The following is a 20000-nucleotide window of genomic DNA, read 5'->3' on the forward strand; positions in this document are numbered from 1 at the left end:
AAATTGGACTGTGTGTGTGTGTGTGTGTGTGTGTGTGTGTGTGTGTGTGTGTGTGTGTGTGTGTGTGTGTGTGTGTGTGTGTGTGTGTGTGTGTGTGTGTGTGTGTGTGTGTGTGTGTGTGTGTGTGTGTTTGTTTTGAAGAGGGCAGGCAAAGCGGGAGCATCCCATAGCTGTGAGTGAAGCAAAGACACACCCCCGCCCTTCTCCCCTTGCATCTCTCTTCCTTTCTGCGGCCCTCTGTGGTCTCCTGGCCGTCCCCAAGTCATTTCAATCTAAATGCAAATTTCATCAACCTCCCTCTAAAAAGACTGATATTAGTATCAAAGCCAATGTGTTACGGCTGTGTCGTGTGGACGTGTCACTCTCAATAGCATCTCCAGTGCGCGAACCTGCCAATCTTCCTCCACTACTGAGAATAGATCTCAGCTTTCTTTCTCTCTTTTCCTCTTTCTCTCTGTTTGTGCTTCTTTTTGGCTCTCCACCTCTCTCTCCGTCCTCTCTCAGCAGCACTCTCTATGGCTTACATTTTTTCTTTCTGGCCACTTTGATACCTCGGTTTTCTCTTAACTCCACCCTCCTGCATCCCCATATATTTGGCCTCATCTAACCTTTCTTCGAGAAGCCCACCAAATAGAACCTCATTAGTCCTCCATATGTTGTGTTCCGCCTCCCCTAGCCCTCTTGCCCCTGCTCTGCACTAAGCAGCTCACTCGGACTCTGCACATGCTTGCAGACCAACAGAGAAACACAGCAGAAATTCCTCCAGCTCCTCTCTGCAGTCACACACACATCTCTCTTCTCCTCCTTCCATTTCTTTTCTTTCCCCTCTCCCTCTCTGAAAACATCCATCCTCCATTTTCCTCTCCTTTCTGGCCTCTCTCTGTGTTTGCAGTCAGGTTAAGCAAGGTGGAGTTGCGTGATGGAGCGATGGGGGGAGAGGAGGTCTGTGGAGCGAGGAAGAGGATGGATACATGGAGAGGAGGGAGGTGGAAAAGCTGACAGAGGAGGCAGAGCACCCCGGGGAGGCTGCGCTCCAGGGGTTGTTAACATGCAGGTTGCATATTTCTGAATTGCAGAGCAGCCTTATCTCACAGTCCTGGTTCACTGAAGCACTTCCTTTCTCACTGTGTGCATGCCTGTGTGTGAGCACTGTATTCCCGTGCAAGTTAGTCTTGCATGCATGTCTGCGTGCCTGTGTGTGTGTGTGTGTGTGTGCGTGTGTGTGTGTGTGTGTGTGTGTGTGTGTGTGTGTGTGTGTGTGTGTGTGTGTGTGTGCGTGTGTGCGCGCACATTCCTTCATGTGAATATGTGCATATGTGTATGCAACCGTACTGGAAACAGCAGGAAATGTGAAGCTCTGATGGGGAGGGATTCTCTCCTCCCTCTCTTTCTCTCTCCCTTTTCTCGCACTGCAGCAAGAAACACTCATCAAACTGCAACACGCATCTCGCAGAAGCCCTCAGATACAGCAGCAGCAGCAACAGCAGAGCCTGGGCCTCCTGTTAACACACAGACATGACACAGCGACAGCCAACAGCTTAACACTCTGCTCCCCAGCTGGCTCTGCTCTTAGGTGGGCCACTAAGGTCTGCCAGATAAAAGCTTGCACTGCAGGGTATTAGGCATTCTAGCCAGGGGGGTGACTTTCTGTGTTGCTGCTGGCCCCCCTTTAATATCTGGTGTAGTTGCCAGCCTGGTGTAAGTTAAGGATTCTGTGTGTCCTTGGGAGGTCAGGCTCTGTTTAAGGCTGCGTTGCATGCTGGGCCCATACATCTCTAATATGTACCGCGCTCTAAATGAGCCTCCCTCCTTAACATCTTTGTCACGATCCCCTCCATTTGTCACAGTGTGGCAGCAACACTATTGTCATACACGTCTCTGTCACCATTATCCAATAATGGAGTGTCGTGCAGAGGTCAGAGTTTAGACTGCGAGTTGTGTGTAAAAGGAGGATCACGTAATTGTACGGTGGAGATTGTGTGACTTCTACTGAATGCACAATTAGCTCTGTTTCTATTTTGGCATTAGTAAAGTGTGTTTTAGTGCAACAGAGGGGCAGTGTCAGGTAGAAGTATGCATGTAATAATGCCTTCATATTTGCAGTTTGCACATTCACGAGATACCAGTTACTAGATAACTTTCATCACAGGTTCCAGGTGTCTGTGAGCCCTCTGGCAATCATTTTTACACACCTGAAGAGTTAAAGCAATCCTGAATTTCTCATTTTATTCCATGCATTCTTCTTCCATGTCAAAACTTGGTGCCTACATTACCCACAATGCAACTCAATTGCCAACAGTTCAGTCAGAGACTCAGGTGTGTTATGCTAGTAGCAGCAGCTAATATAGATGAGGAGCAGGCTGCAGAGGTTCACTTCTTTCTAACTCCACACCCCCAGATTTCTTTTAATTTTTAAACTTGCAGTCTTCAGTCCCAGCTGGAGCTGACTCAAGTGACAACAATTTATCAGACTTTGCACAGCTCCCTCTGGAGCCACAACCTTTTTCACATGTGAAGTAGTACTCCCAACAGATTTCTATGTGTAAAATCGGTGGAGTTCCCTATTGACTTGTTAATAATCTTTTGACCCTTCAGACATACAGCTTGTAACCCCTTGTAGACTCCCAACCCCCATGTTGAGATAAATGATATAGGCAAAACAAATGATATGATATAGAATAGCATTGCTCTGTGGTTCCAACAAATACTGAACATTCAAAAATGCATATTTTCATGTCACATCATTCGTTTCTGTCAAAACGTGTCTCTGTCTGCACTCATGCATGTGTGTCCATGTGTGTTTGTGTGTTTGTGTGTGTGTGTGTGTGTGTGTGTGTGTGTGTGTGTGTGTGTGTGTGTGTGTGTGTGTGTGTGTGTGTGTGTGTGTGTGTGTGTGTGATGTATTTGCGTGAGGAGACAGGATCAGGAGTAATGCTGTGACCCGTCCCTGGGGTCTCTCTTCATGACTGAGTGGACTTGCACTTTGCAGATTCAGGTTCAAAACCACTGCTTATAATAGACACACTAGATCTTAGCACCGACATTGCTCTTGCCTTCGATGCAGCTCAAGGTTGAATAGAGTATGTACTTGTTGAGAATATAACATGCCTATGCTAAACTATGACATGTGTATCCTGGGTCCTTGAGGAGCACTCTACCAGAGGCAAAGCTCTCTATTTCTGCCTCAGCTGGCTCCATTGTTGATCTCTGGCCCCTGCAAACACAAACGCATTACAGCAATATATTTGCCACATCCAGGCCAGTGTATTTTCTCAGAGGAGTCCTTTTCAGCTGCTGATATGGCTTAGCTTAAATCCCCTGGCTCTGTGACGACACACCAACGCAAATGGGCCAGGCAGAGAAGGGTTCAAGGTTTCGAAAGCAAGGGATGAGTAAAGCTGTTAATTATTCTTGCCTCTTTTCTTTCTTGTGAAATCAAAAAAGCCATATCTTTAAATCACGAAAAGTGATTAGATTTGGACAAAAAAATAATCTAAATTGGTATGTAATATTGGTATCATCATATTGGTATATGTTTATTCATATATCCAGTATATGGATAGCATTTATTCTTGCATGTTGTTTGTGAAGGCTGACCCTTTTAGGATTAAATATTTAAAAAGATGACGTTTGCAACGTTGTTCTGTCTTTGATGCTCAATATCTCATCATTTCATCCAGATTTTAGTATCAAAGCACATAAGAGATAATTGATCTCAAGAATTTGTGTTTTTGATTTCTTAAATGTTGCAGATAAGGTCTCCAACAGAGGATAAAGGAACACTGTGAACCAAATGGAAAGATTGCACCTTTAAACTCTACTCTAAGTATAGCGTAAGGCAAATATTAAATGTGTCAAATGTCTTTCACATCATCTTCTACCTCTAGCTTTCCTTCTTTATCACCTTACTTTGAATTAATTGTTTTTATTGGTTGCATGCCTTCCCTCTCTGCCTCTTATCTCTTCTGCATGGCTGCCTCATTTTTCCAACTGGCCTGGGTGTGAGTCAGGGTTCCTGCGGTGAAATGGGAGACCATGCAGGGGGGCACCAGGGGTGATGGCCAAGGGTCTGCATGCGAGCCGAACAGGAAGAGAGGAGCTGGTTGAAGAGCGGACCCTGAGGCCTCTCAAGTGACAGGAGCAGAAGTTGAAAGGTGGGAGTACCTTGGCCCGTGAGAGATGGGGAACTGCATGGCTGATTTAGTGAGTGACAGACTGGCTAGCTGGCTGGCTGGCTGGCTGATTGGCAAGCTAACAGGCAGAACAAAGAGAGTGTGGGTTCACAACTCCACGCTACTGCCAGCAGGCATCGATGCGGCTCTGAGGTCCACCAAAGGCCTGGATGAGTAATAAGTCATGTAGTTCTCTCTCTCTGTCTCTCTCTCTCTCTCTCTCTCTCTCTCTCTCTCTCTCTCTCCCCCTCCCTCCCTCCCCCTCCGCCGAGTTTCTTACCAACCTCCAACTCTGCCACGGAGCTGACAGCTTGGCCCTAACAGTGCACTAACCACATTACCTGAACTCACCACAGTCATTATCTTGCACTGGAGCACTGGAGCTTGAAAGTCATTCCAACTTCTCTGCTGGTAGAGGTTAATAGGTGTGTGGGTGTGCGATTATATCCCAAAGGCTACGTAGTGCCCAGGCAAATCCCGGAATTAAATTCTTTCCTGGGACAGCTCGGAAGGACAGGTGCCAGAGGGTGTGTTTTTTTTTTCCCCCCTTTTCTTTTTTAATTCAGTTCATGCTTCCTGACTGCATGTCAAATTTGATGACAAGAGACAGCCACAAGTGTCTGGAACATTTCTGTGCATCTGAAGGCATAAATGCATCAGCAGTGCACCTCCACTCTTGGACGAGATGGTTCTTTATGGACTAGACCTTAAACAGCTCTTTACCTGTTTTTGAAAATGTATTCTTGATTTCGTATAGAACTGGATTTTTCTAATTTCCATAAGTTAATGCTGCTTTTTATAGCAAGGAATGTACACCTGTACCTAGAACAATTCAAGAAAAATGTGTGTGTTTTTGTAAGTATGCTGCTGCTAGTACTATTTATAAATCAGCTTAATGGCTGCTATTTTGTGCACATCACCATATCTTTATATTGGACCATTTTCTTGCCAAACTGTTAGAATTTGTTTAGTGTTTCTTGTCAGGGTGGAAATGTCTTAAACAGACCATAAAGAGCCACATTAAACACTAACAAATAACATTTTAGATAGGTTAGCAGCTCCTTCACACAGGGCACACCACCCACTGGTTTTTAGTGAAGCATCTATTGAAGTTTCTGTATACGTATATGTGCAAACAGTTTTTATGTAGTTTTAGTTATGGCAGAATCTCCAATCATGTATTGGCAACATAACTGGCTGCTATCCAGTATTTAATAAAAAAATCAGTAGGGGTCTGATAAATTGGCAGAGCAATATGTTGGTTGAACCCCATTAGCCAACTGATTAATAAAATTTGAACTCTGGTTGGACTTGCATAGTCTGTATAAAACTAAATCAGGCACTTCAGCAAAACCTTTCTGAATAGTCCTAAATAAGGATCTAATTGTAATAATTGGTCCAAAAAGTTCAATGAAAAACATTGAAGACTTTTATTTATAGCAATTTCCCTGCATGGCTCAATAAAGAAACTCTGTAAAAATTGTTCTTATACTATAGTGCCAAGAAAGATTGCACAAATAAAACCCTCACAGCTGTGGTGCTGCCTTAAATACATTTTCATTCTCTATACTGCCAATGTGCTTGAGAATGTATGTAGCTGTCAAGTGAGATGTGTTTTGGGACATAGCGCAAACATGATGTGCAAAGCCAGCTATGTAGCTACAGAGAGTATGGTTGCTTACACAAACATTACATCAGACATGTTACTATGAATAGGCAGAGATGGACGGACGTGTTACCTTCACTCCACTACAGTGCAGCTCAGACAAAATGAAGACCAGGCTTGCCAGAAACACTGCACAAAATGCGACTCGATCCTCATTTAAAACAAATAAGTGGCCTCAGTTGAATTTGAAGGAAGTGTCACGTTGCAGACATGCATACAAGAGAGAGAATTTTATGGATTTAAAAGGGGAATATATATGCTTTTTGAGATCTATAATTTAGTGATTTTGCTAAACTTCCAAAAGTCCAAGCTGACTGATAATCACCGGCAGGAATCCGGAGTGCTGAGCCCATTAACAAGAGGAGATTTTTTTGCTTTAAGGGCAGAAAATCTCTATGTTTAACTCCTCTGCATTAGGAGCCAATTACACGGCTGAAAAAAAATGACCCGGGGTAGTTTGGTGTCCAAGGTTGTTTGTGCTGACATTCTGCTTTTCAAATGCCAGTCTATTAATTATGCAAATGGGCTACAAGGCCCCTGTATAAACGTATACATATGTCCCTTTATGTGTACATGGTCCCATATATCCTGCGAGTTATTAGAGACAGCAAGCCCTTGTTTCAATATAATAATAAAAAAATTGAAATATGAAATGAGCCCTCCAGCTGCAGCGCGCCTGCCTCTCCAGTATCCCTCTCAGACTCTCAGGCCCTCACTCTCCTCCCCTGTCCTCTTTTTCCTTGTGGTGCAACTCTTTGCGCAGCGATGCTATGCGACACCGGCCAGCTTCAGAGAAGGCGAGTCCACATTGCATTAATTCTGAGCAGAGAGAAATCCAGTATCAGATGTAATGGGTTTGATTCCAAAGCCCTGGGGCGATGTTCTGCGCTGCTGTAATGGTGGTGGGAGTCGGCAGAGATCCTGCACTCACCAGAAAGCTGCCTAACATACACACACACGCTCCCTTCCCTCTGTCTGCTCTCTTATTCTTACCCTTCTTGTCTACTCTCTTTGTCTCTATCCCTCCATTTTTCTCTCTCCTTGGATGACCAGAGGTGTACTCCACCCTGCTTTCGACTCTTTACCAACCTCCTCACCACATTGTTGCCTAATTACTGTCTCTAAACAAGGGGCTTTGTCCCCAGCAGTCCCGAATTAAGTGTCTGCTGCTCATTCGCAGATGGATAATTGTTTTTTTTTCTTCCTCGCTGACTTCTCCTCTTCAGCTGAGGCCAGATTTAGTCAGGTATTCTGGAGAAGGCATCATTGGATAATGTCGAATAAGCCCCAGGGTAAGTTTCCCTTCTATTTGTTTTTGCTTGTTTTTGTTTTTTCTTATTTTAATTAAAGAGCAGTCTATCATTGTGAGCAGGGTGCCCCTCCAAGACAACATATGATTGGTTAAAGGAGTGAAAGGCCTAACTGTTTGCTCCAATCATTGCCATCACACTGTAGATGTCAGGAACCCATGCACTCCATCACTTGAACAAACTGATATACTGTTGGCTAATCAAACACACTTGATATTCAATGAAATATTTGACTATTATAAAATGATGAGGTACAAACTTGAAGCCATAATGAGATGTTTAACATAGTGGAACCCTTTGAAACTTGCAGCTGCATGCTTTGTCATGCATTTAACAACATTAGCCTGGTGTTTTCTTTTGAGGAATGGGGACAGGCTTGGGCTCATTGGGGTGGAAGTAAAGCTCTATGGCTCTTTGGCGACCATGTCCTGCAAGCTTTATGACAATGGATGAATGTGCACCCTTTTCCCCTTTTACCCTCTTCACAAGTCCAGAAACAAAAGTCATGAGACATAAGTAATAAAACAGCACCCAAAAATATCTCCTGTAATCTCTGTTGTTGAATAAGGTATGCTCCTTGTAGTGTGTTTGCATTGAGGATGATTACAGCCTGGCCTCATTTCCATATAGTTTTGGGGGAGATTCTACCCTCTGCCACATGTTAAGCACCTCTAATGTTACATAACACAAACACCCAGAGAAAGTTGCTGTCCTTAGGCTGCCCCACCTCTGCTGCATCTGGAGCCTTGGGGAAAAACGACGGGCTTCCCTGGGCGCACCACGAAAACGGTGAAGCACAAGGTACAGCTCCCTCTGTCTGCTGGGGCTCCCCTTATTATTGTGATGGATGGTGAGGGAAAAGGGGAGAGCGATGGCCCTTGCCTCCTCATCACCTATCCATGAACAGAGAGCCGCTCGACCGCCGGTGAGGTAATTACACCATCATTATAATGTGCACAAGCATATACACTCTCACACTACATAAACACAGTCCTCTACACACCACATGGGGTCCCTGATGTACATACAAGACATACTGGGGTATCGTTCCACAGACATGGCAAACCTAAGACAACTTTAAGAACAGTAGTTGGTTGACCATACACATTTTATAATGATAAAAACATATCTTCTGAGTGACTTTTAAAGAGCAACTAAACAGCAGCTGGAAATGTTGTGGTGACCTCCAGTGCTGCAGTGATGTAGAAGTGTACAGCAGGTTAGGTATGTTAGTACACAGTGACATCACTGCTGGGTGTGGTTACAGGTCTAAACCCTCCAAACCACTTCAGTGATGGAGGTGCTACAGACTTGAAACTTTCAACCAAAGAGAACAGAAACACATTACTTTTCAGCCTGCATGGCATTAAAGGAAAAGTTTAATGTTTTGGGAGACGCTTGTGTTTTTCATTGCCAAGAGTTAGACAAGAAGATCGACACACGTTAAATATAAAGCTACAGTCAGGAGATTATTAGGCTGGAAAATGTTGAACGTTTCCTTTAAGTTACTCTTTAATTAATTTCAGCCAATTTCTGTAAGACCCATGGATGTCCATGCAAGTGTGTGCATATATTTGTGTTAATACACTATGCATTAGTGCATATGGATATAAACATCCAATTAAATGGTTTGAAACAAGTACCTTTGAATATGTGTGTTTTTATGCACATAAAAACATGTTTTTAATTAAACCCAGCGGGACGACCGGTACATAGCCTATAGGTTAAGAAACTAGTGTAATTTAAGCACAGGTGGAGATTCAGGGTATAGCATATACTGTACGACAAAAACTACAAGTGCTTCAATTAGCTAACCAGACTTTTCATGGTAGATAATAGGCCAAAACTTGATTGAATTATTGTCCAACTCCTGCTGTTTATATGATGTGCAGTATAACAATAGGCCATAGATTCTACTGGAGCTTACAGAAGGAAAATAAGATCAACTGAGTCAAAATCCAACTCAGGTTAAGACATCAGATAAGATTTGAAGGTCTATTTCATGTCCTTGGCCAACTCACACCTCCTGTTGTTAATTGTAACACAGTAGAAGGGGGAATTGGCTACTAGGCCTATATAAAGTGTGGAAATTGTGTCAGTTCTTTTGGTTAGGTCATTGGATACAGACATGTTGAAGCAAACCAGTCACGCTGAAAGAGTTGCCCCATTTCTTGCCACGGCTACTGTGCTCATGTACGAGTGTTAATGAAATATGTATATTGACAGATTACCAACAGAAGCTGGAGGATGGGCATATTCTTTCCATGAGAATAAACAAGAGAAATTATACACCATGGAAGCGTGCATACAGTCTATAAATGGAAACGGTGCTTTTTTGCCTGGGGATGTTGGATTTTTACAGGTCAGACTGTGATCTTCTCTTAGGCCTCTGCATTGAGACGAGTTTCTGGGGTGCTGTTGCTGGCTCTTAGAGGAGCCCTTTAATCTCTGAAAGCATCTCATGGAGATACAATTGGTGGGAGGGGGAAGGACTTTTATGAGGCGTTTCAGATTGAAGAACTGACACTCTTATTTATTAGGTTAGGGGTCAAATGTGAGGTCTCTAAGCAGCAGGGATCTACAATTCCAGCTTCAAAGGTGGTATCAAATGACATGAGAAAAGTGAGTGGCGTCTGCAGACGTAGGCTACTGCTCGTCAGTCTCCCCTAAAAGCCTTCACAGGAAATCAATAGTGGTCTCCATAAGACTTAATCTGGGATCGACACTACTACCGTGGCAGGCGGCCAGCTGAGTGATGTGTGCGGTTTTAACAGCCCCCGCATCCTGCCCGCTTATCTGTAGGTGTCCTGATGACCGCTCGACTTTCTACTCATCTCGTCTGACTGTTTTTTTTTCTTTTTCTTTTTTTCTGTATCCCAGCCCTCCTCCATCTCTTCCTCCTCTTCCTCCTCCTCCTCCTCCTCCTCCTCCCCTCCCTTTCCCCACTAAGTTCGATGCGATCGGCTCTGGGCCCTGCCGTGAGTTCTCGGTGCGGGCGACAGCGCTGCTGAACATGGCGTCAGACGGGATGATTTTAACGAACCACGACCACCAAATCCGGGTCGGAGTATTGACAGGTAAACGCAGAAATTCCCATCGGCTCTCTCACATTTTGCTCATATTTCCATGAATTCATTTCTGCCGGCTGTCCGCTCGGATCTTCATACATGTCGGCTGGTTTTTGCGTGGCGGCGGCGGCTCTCGGTCTTTCATTGGCATTTGCAGCCACTTGAAGGCGACGCTGATTTAAAGCTGTTTATTTTTATTTTTTCATTTTACCGGTATGCATTAATGTACATGCTCTATTACATCCAGTGCTCATGCGGTGGAAGCGGTCGGCTAAATGTGGGCTCTGCATTGTGTCCGCTCATGTAGATTTCTTGTCGAGCCGTTTTCCTTACTGAAGAGCAAGAGCTCAGTTTATGTGTATTGAATAATTCATGTCCTTAGCTTCTTGTCAGAGCTGAAAATTACAGCTGACCGTGTGTTGTCTCGCTGCTAAAGATGCTCGGGCTATTGATTGCATTATTGACACCCAGCTGACCACAGCGAAAGTGTTGCTCACGACAGTTGCTGAAGGTGGATGTGCTGATGAGCGCATCCTTGGCCTATTAAGAGCAGTGGATGATCTGAAGAAAAAAAAATCTGTAAAAATGCGTGTAGATGTCGGATGTGGCTTATTTTGTGAATGATAGTGCCGGCCGAGGAGTTTACTTGACACATGATACCGGCTCTGGCTCGGTTTGGTGGGGCTGAACACACGGGTAAAACCTCCTGACATTCCTCTGAATGCAACGCGATGACGGCGCTTCTCTCACTTACCAATAGCCTACTGGAAACGTTATGCGCTTGGATGCAATGTGCGGCTATGAGGCGGCGGATGGTGTTAGATCTGATCGCCGCCGGCCTTCATTTTTTTCCTGTGTGTGTGTGTGTGTGTGTGTGTGTGTGTGTGTGTGTGTGTGTGTGTGTGTGTGTGTGTGTGTGTGTGTGTGTGTGCGCGCGCGGGTGTGCGCGCGCGCGCCCGCGCAGCCTATTGCTTTGTCATGTTTCTGATCGTCAAGCATCAAGCGAGGCGAATCCAGCGGTTGTTGTCATGATCGGAAAGTATTTTTTGGACGATGTGAAGAGGGAGGGAGGGAGGGAGGTGGTGGGGCAGATGCATGATAAAGGCTATCCAGAGGAATACCCCCCCCCTCTCTCTCTCTCTCTCTCTCTCTCTCTCTCTCTCTGTCCATCCTGTGTGAGGCTGGGTCGATCAATATTTCATGAAAGCCGTGATCTCACACATACGGTATTCCTCCGTATGGAAATCCGGTACGGAGGAGGTGGTAGGCGATGTGTAGCGATGGAGGAATGACTGTAGACCCTCTCCTGCAATCTGCCAGGGAAACCCCCAACACCAACAACACCACAACCACCCGTCCTCTCCTTCTCCATCCCTTCTCTTCCTCTCCTCGAGCTGGAGAGAGAGGCAGAGCCAGTGGCAGAGCGCTGTCCGTGGTGCTGAAATCCAGCGTCACTCACAAATCAGTGCGGTACTGACCCTACCACGGTAATAAATACTGCATCAGATAGATACACCCAGGATTGTAGAGGAGGAAAACCCATCTAACGTCAGTTTCTCAAACATCACTTTTTACTGTATGATGAGGAATTTGGAGTTTATGTAAAAGAAAATAGTCACAAACTGATGAGGATTTGGTCTTTTAAGCGGAAACAAACGTGCCTTCAGATTGTTTTTTTGTGGTCATTGTCCATAGTCACCAACAAGAAGTCAGAATATAGCCATCATTTTTTGAACACTACATCAATGCCCACGCCACATCAGAGGGGGTTCATTTCTCTATGTGTCATCAGTCACTTGAATCCCCAACTGTATCTCTAGTTTAGTGACAGATTGCAAGATTGATCTAGCTGTGCAGTATTGACAATTTGTGCATACATATGTCAATATTGAGACGTGCAGGGACTCAACCAACAGGCTTATTTGTCTTTTTGATGTATTTGTGTGTGTGGAGTAGGAGGGCTTGCACTGTCAGGGAAACAAACATCAAAGGAGAGAGAGAAAAACTGGGGAGGAAAGAGTGCACTGTGGCATTATGTTGCCATGTTTTACCTGACCCTTAGCCTTTTAAGAATCTAATCGTGGCAGGATTACTCATGGCTACAAAGCCCACTGTGTGATTTTTTTTTTTTTTATGACATGATGCATTTTGACGGCAAAATGTCCCCTGTTGTGCTGCCACGAGGTAGCAAAGCTCCACATTTTCAGGTTGGATGTCTCTTATAATGCAGAACCTTTGTCGCCACACCTCAGTCTTATACATCCACTGTCTTCATGCCATTAGTCTGCTGTGTTATAGGGCCTGTGTGAGCAGAATGCTAATAGATTTTGGAGCAGTGCTCAATATCCCTCCTGCGAGGGTCAAAGGTCAGCTGTCCACTCCTGCATTCAGTCACCAGGGAGGAGATGAGACCTTGGCTCACCCTCCTCCATCACTTAGCCCCGCATCCCTCTAGACAGGTGCAGTGTCCAGGGGGACATCTCTGTTTAGACACTGGACACACAGTGCAGGGGACATGAGGCTGACATGGTCAAGAGTGAGTGTGTGTGTTTGTGTGAGTGTGAAATTATTTATGTATTTTGTGAAATGTTTGAATAAGAGGTGGAGTTTATTTGTAAGGAAAGGGAGGTAGGAACCTTGAAACAGGATAATTGGGCTAAACATGCTGTCACTTGTCAAAGATGTCACACTGAAAATGTGACCTTTGTTAGGAGTGGATGAAAGCTTCTCATTTTTTTTTCTGTCTACCTATTTGTACGTGATTGTGTGTGTGTGTGTGTGTGTGTGTGTGTGTATTTTGATGCATGAGTGCTCAGTGCCCAGTTTCTAGCTGTCAGTGTTTCTTCCTGTTGAGCATGAGTTTTAATTGTCCTGTGTCTCTCTCCCTGGGCCTGCCTCAGGGTCTGGACACACACTCACTCACTTCAGCTGAATATGTGTGCCTTAATTGCTTGATGCATGTGTATTTGTGTATGCGGAGACACAGTCGGAAATTAAGAGGTGGTGAGTTGTGGCCTCAGGTTTGTGACAGGCAGAGGACTATACAAACACTCCAAAGATAAATTGTGTTTTTAGACACATTCTTTTACTTTGTTGTAGAGATGCTAGTTTGCTAGTCTGGCTTAGTATGATGCATAGTGTGAATCATATATAATGCAAACATCTGTCTTGACTTAAAAAGGTGTGTTTCAAGATTTTTCTAGGAAATCCTCTACCCATGTGAAAACCAGGCTGGGTTATACCACACATTGGGCACACACCAGCTGAGCTTTTATGCATTTGTGTGTGTGTGTGTGCGTGTGCGCGCATCCTTTACATGTGTGGTATGTGCATATGCATGTGACTCTGCTCTGCTCTTTGTCTTTCTGCACTAATTCTGAGCTCTGGCTGGAAAACACAGCTTAGCAAATCCCTCCAGCCCCAAATATAGAGCTGTATGCATACCTTCTATGATCACACACTGAGAGAGAGAGGGAGAGAGAGGCTGGCAAAGAGAGTGAGAGAGAGAGAGAGAGAGCCCTGCAAAAGGCATTCAGTTTAATCTGTATAAAGCCAGTGTGTATGTGTGTGACCATACAGTATTATTATACGGCAACTCTCCATGCATGGGCCGCTGATGCTCTTGGATGTGTGGCTTGATTTACAGCCCATAGAAAGTCCCATTGATGCTGGCTGCTGAGAGTGTGTGGGTTAACTCCAGCCCTTCCTCAAAGAGATGTGGACACACACTCAGTACCGGGCTTCCAATGAGGAGGCATGGCAGAAAAGCTCCACTCTGCGACAGACAGCACACATTTTTCCCTCTTCTCTCTCTGTGTATGAATCTCTCCTTCTTTCTTTCTCTCTCTCTCTCTTCTATTTTTTTAGCCTTAGTTGTAACAACTGAGAGAGGCTCAGGGATGTGTGGGCGGCTTTCTAAACTCACACGTCTATCAGAAAGACATGAATCGACAGCAGCCAGGCTACCCAAAACAACCACATTTAGATCGCTCTCTGAACCCCTCTGTAACTAATTCTGCGACTCCCTGCAGAATGGATGTAAGTTTATATAGAGTGTTGGCCCATTTCTTAATCATTTGTGGTCTGCATTTTGTTGGTCTCTTAAATAGGTGACGGGTTTTCCCAGAAAGCGGTCAGAGAAAAGACTTTGGTATATCAATTTGTCTAGTTTGAGACAACACACTAAAAACATATTGATAATCATCCATATTGAAAGAACACGTGTTAAACAGTAACACAAAACTGTGCAGCCCCAAACTAAATATGTGAATTTGTTTAGAATTATTCATCCTTGGCGTGTGTGTGTGTGTGTGTGTGTGTGTGTGTGTGTATGTGTGTATATTCCCCCTTTCCTTGTAATGTGTTTATGTGTGTGAATGTGGGTTTGCAAACATGTATGCGTGCCTGCTGATGTGTGTACGTGCCTGGCTGCAGATAGGATAATAACTATTTATTCTGCTTTTCCACATAACTTTAATCTCTGGAGTTTGTCCCAAGCTCACCTTAACAGCTCAGGCTCTAAAGAGGCTCACTAGAGAAACAAGAGTCAAGTCAGCAAGAGGCGACCTAAGCATGCCAGAGCACCTTGACCGTGGCGTTGGTAGCTGCCAGGTTATGGAGCAATCTCCTCTCGCCGTCTCTTTTTGAATGACTCAATCTACTGTCTACAATGCAAGCCAGTGGTTTCACAATTAAAGGAAAGCTACAATCACAGATACAATACCGTTTCGACATCATCAGACTGTGACAGAAGATCTCCCCTCCCCAACCTGCTATGTCTACGTCTGTTCTTATTTTAGGATATTACTACATTTTCCAAAATGCTTTCACCTAGCACTTAGGAAATGTCTGGACGCAAAATGCAATACTTATATATTATGGATTCTTCATTTTATTTTTATTGCAAAGTACACCAAAGTGAGATATGGTGCAGAGTTTTATATGATTAACATTTTTTTTTTAATTTCTCTGCAGTGGTACCATTAACTCGATTGTGCATTCCAACTAACATAAGTGGTCATTTTTGCAGGTGGAAAGCTGTTTAGGGACCATGTCTCTGTGTTGAATTCCTACTTGTTGGCTTAGGTGCCTATGTAAGGGGATAGCATGAACAAGGGCTTGACGATAATTCAATATTATTGGTTACTGACTTTACGTAAAATAATATGTTATAATTTAATACGGTTCTGTTATCCAAGTTAATTATTAAAAGCGCATTGTAATTTAAGAGATAACAATATCAGGTTTGTTTTAACGTTTCAGTTAGGGATTTCATAAATTTACCAGAATGCCTTTCGCTGTCTGTTGTAAGAGTGGATTCACAGTGGATTGAGTTAATTGTGATAAACATAAAGTTTAATTATGTCATGAATATGTCATTTAGCTTATTTTTACTATACAGTGATATACAAAGAGAGAGAGAGGGATCAGAAAAATATGTTTTGTTAATATTGTGATCTTAGCGTAAACTGCACATGTTACAGTACACCTATTGAGCTCTTCACTTTTGTGAAATGAAGAGCTGACTACAATTACTGACTACTAAGCGCATAGCTGTTGACAGGCTCCTTTAGCCAACTGCATTTAGCTTTGACAGGGAACCATAGTAAAAGAACTTTCAAAATTGGGAGAAAAAACTGAAAAATCTTCTGCTCTCAAACTCAATTGTAGTATTGTAACATCACGTTGTCTACATTTTGCCCGTTATCCATGGGAAATGACAAAAATACACCATCAGACTATAAAGCAGACCCTGAAATGGACATCAAATAGATGTTATTTTGACAGTGTTCAAGTGTTTTACTCAGTTAGCAAGATCTATAAAGATGTAGAATGAAAGATCAGTTTAAAAATACTTCACCATTGGAATTACCAGAATCTAAAACAAGTGCCGTACGACCACTCAGCCTATCGTGAAATCATTGCTAACTCCCTCATAGCCACTAGTCTGTCTGTGCTTTCATTAGCATCACAACTTTATTATTCCTGCCCTTTTTCCACTCAACGCTGAGGCAGCCAAACGTAATATCCTGACATAGCTGACATCATGACTGGATAACAAAAAACGCAAAATAGATGTTAACATTCGGTTCACTGGAGATACGAAGATACGTGGCTTGGATGGGAATCAAAGAGCCCCAGGCGTGTGTCTACCCAGTAGCATGATTTTATTCCTCCTTTTTCCTGCTTTGACCCAACTTTCTGTGTCTGTCTATGGTTGAATCATCTCTAAGCTGCTACTGGGGTATTCCCTTGCAACAATATGTGGGCATCTGCTCAACAATATGCTAGTTTGAGAGTGATACACTTGGAACAGAAGAGCTAAAGGGGGGAAGCACACACAAATTGGGCATACACTTGTTCCTGCCTCTTATTTCTTATCCAATTCCCATATTTTTAGAACATCTTTACATTTGAAGGACTATTTTATACAGACTTGTATAGATGTTTCCTGTATTAACCTTGATATGTCTGGCTTTCAACAGACTGTGAAATCAGAAATATTGATAACATTGTAATACCACGGGCCATAAAGACAAAATCGTAGCATTGTTAGAGATTAAGCAAGCACCTGGATGATTTGTGTGCTGTTAATTTGACTAGAAATATAATTGAACTTTAGGTTTGCGTTGGTCAGATGAGGTTTTATCTTTCGTTTGGGTGCGGCTTATACTGTAGCAGCTGTTGAAACACAAACTGACCCTTTACTTGCTTGTTCTCTCTCACTCTCTCTCTCTCTACATACAGTATGCACACACACACACACACACACACACACACACACACACAGTTGTGACAGTGGACAGCAGTAAGGCAGGTGGACTACATGACCAGAATAGACAATATGGGATCAGGGACACGAACACAGAATGAGAATTGTCTTCACTGCAAAGAAATGATTTTCAGCGTTGAGTAGTGGAGAGTGTATGCCAGGGCGGGAGGGGGGTGACTCTCCCCTTTTGCACACACCCCTCTTTCTCTCTCTCTCTGCTTTCATAGCTCATGGAAATGCTCCTCCCTTACTGTAAATAATCTTTAATTGGGATGCGAGTAAGAACAAGAGGCAGACGGTATTTGGTGGACAAGGAGCCTCCACTCTTGGAGGCTCTTGGAGGCTCTCCAGAGAAGAGCTCCATTGAGTTTGCCTGGAAAGCTATTCCCAGACTGCATGTGTAGGTGTCGGAGAGTTGGTCCGTTCCCACTCCCTCCTGGCCTAAAGCAGTGTTACAGTCTGTCATTTATTTGAGGTGATGATCACAGAAGGCTAGCATAGCCAGAAAAAAAGGAAGATTGTGCTTGATATTTTTTGGAGTTAGCAAAAGAGATGCTGGAGCATTTTAGTGTCAGCACTTATCTTGTTTTGACAGAAAAACTTGCATCCGGCAGCTTCAAGCTATTGTTTTCTATTTTATCAGCTATTGTTATCTATTGGTGATAAACAGGAAAGACTGTTCTGAAGTGAGTTGTAACACCTTCTGGCAAGTGTTTAATAGGTGGTAATGTAGCTATGTCCAAACCCTTAGATTCATATGATGTGCAACTTCCCTGGTCATGACAGGTGAAATTCTCTGTACATTTTCTTTAATTATTTTAATTTAACCTTTATTTATTCAGGGGAGGTTCACTGAGAGGCAGCCTCTCTTTTTGCAGGAATGTATTCACACAGTTGCACACATTCAAACCTGATACCTGATCTGCTGGCCACTGAGCAGCTCCACTGGCGCGGTTGGAGGTTAAGGGCCTTGCTCAAGGGCACCTCAGTGGTGGTAATGAGGGAGGGACAAGCGCTGCTTTTTCACTTTCCCCACCCAGATGTGATCCTGTCGGTCTGGGGATTGAACCGACGTCCTCCCGGTCACAAGCTCTCTTCTCTTTCTTTTAGGCCACCACTGCCATCCCAAAAGCGATTAATAAAAGTAAAATGTTGTTGATATGATATTATGTTGAGTAGGAGGAGTCCTACTATATTTCTCTTATGCAAATAATGCTAATCCCGAAATCTAGAAGCTTTAAGTGCATGTTTAGTTAAGGGAAATTTAACATTGTTTCAATACTTTACTACATATGCTTGTTGTGGTGACCATCAGACTGCTGGTGCTGTCCACTTATGCTGTTAGCTTTCTACGATTAGCATATTTATACTGTGTACCGTTGGCTAGCATAAATTATACAATCTTTCCATTCCAATGGCTCTCTTTCATGCTCAGTTGCACAGTCTCCTCCCTAAAAGTTATGCTGACTGAAATGAAAGAATGCCACTGCCTCACACAATGTCTACACACAGCACAGTAGCTGAGTATCAGCAGAAGCTATAGTGCTCTGTCAGTGTCTACACATGTTGCGTTCAGGCACAGTACTGCTTTGTGTCACCTGCGTTTTGGCAGCTCTGAGCGCTCAATGGTGTTTTAAGCCCCCAACGTCTCTTTGCAGGCAGCGCTGCGACCGTTGACTTCAAGGCACCTAACCCTAACCATAACCATTGCCTAATCCTATTGCCTGGAAGGAGACGTTGGGGGCTTAAAACACCAATAAATGCTCTGAGCACTCAAAGCCCAATACCCAATCACTGTAGTTTCATGTGTAAAACAGAAGAAAAATGTCTTAAGCATAAAAATATGCTTGGGGTCGCAGATTCTACCACTAGGGAAGAAAGGCACGTTCAGAAATTTTCAAATTGTATATATTGTTTTAAATTCACCTCCTCAAAAATATGAGTTTCTGGTTGGCTGACAGTAAAAAGAAACATGGAGATTAAAGGAATGCTAATACATCTTCTGATTTTTTACAGTAGTAATGCCAGACTTGCATTTTGTGATCTGGTAAAGCCATTTCCAATGCAAAATTAGACTTGACTAGACTAGATTTTTGTAGTGTATTTTCAAAATCTTTTATTCTTCAAAAGTTGTAGGCTACATCTATTTAACATCTAAATCCTAGATCCTTTTACTAATTCATTAAACAAATAATTTCCTGTTTTCACATAATTGATACATATTTTGTGCAATTTAGCCCAGTAACTACAACACTGCAGCTGTTTCAAAGAACCTTTTGCTTTTCAGACAAAAGACTTTTTTTTTTTTTTTTACACTATTCTGGAGAGACAGGGCTTGGGCCCCCCTCCTTTGCTTGGGTTGGCCCCTCACGATAACCTGTGAAAGCAGAGAAGCTGCTGAGTGATGGCGATACAGATCGAGATAAAAGATACAATGGTGCGTTTTAACTGATGAGTCACTTTTGTGGTCTGCTGCCGCTTTATCCAGCGTCCTGGCTTGAGGTGTTAATTATGGTTGGAGGGGCGAAAGATGCTGGGGGGGGAGAGACTGAGAAAAAGAGAAAAAAATCATTGACTCATCAGTGTGGCTTCGTGTGCTGCCATGTCACCTCACGTCTTCAGTTCATCAGTCCTCATCTAATAGGTGTCTAAAACATACACCTCTCTCATGATTCACTTAGGGGAGGAGGTCAGCTCGCCTGTATCTAGCATCTATCACAGGCTGATGGGGTGCTGATGTCACAGGGAACTCTTTATTGAGAGCGGGGGCTAAGCTAATAATGCTAATAGTCTCTGTAGTACAGTGTTACCCTTTTTAACCAAATTAAACCTTTTTAAAGTGAACACACACATTTAAAGCAGTGGCATCACACAAGTTGTAAGAATTGAAAATATACACATTAGATTTGGTTTATTTGGTTGTTTGGTTTCTTAGTGATCCGAACGGTGCATGACGCCAAGAGTAGCCCTTCCTCCTAGGTTGTCTCCACCGCTAATTGACTCATACTAGGG

At 43.4% G+C, this 20000-nt stretch overlaps 1 protein-coding gene across 1 annotated transcript in view; it reads left to right on the forward strand.

Annotated features, from left to right (window-relative positions):
- Positions 1-10140: 10140 nt before the first annotated feature.
- The window catches only part of gphnb (gephyrin b), a 92571-nt gene continuing 82711 nt past the window's right edge, over positions 10141-20000 (forward strand). Inside the window, exon 1 of the mRNA XM_078274464.1 lies at positions 10141-10225. Coding sequence (XP_078130590.1) covers positions 10162-10225 — 64 coding nt within the window. The 5' untranslated portion in view covers positions 10141-10161. The remainder of the gene's footprint in view (positions 10226-20000) is intronic.

Source organism: Sander vitreus, chromosome 18 (assembly GCF_031162955.1).
Source record: "Sander vitreus isolate 19-12246 chromosome 18, sanVit1, whole genome shotgun sequence".
Taxonomy (NCBI): domain Eukaryota; kingdom Metazoa; phylum Chordata; class Actinopteri; order Perciformes; family Percidae; genus Sander; species Sander vitreus.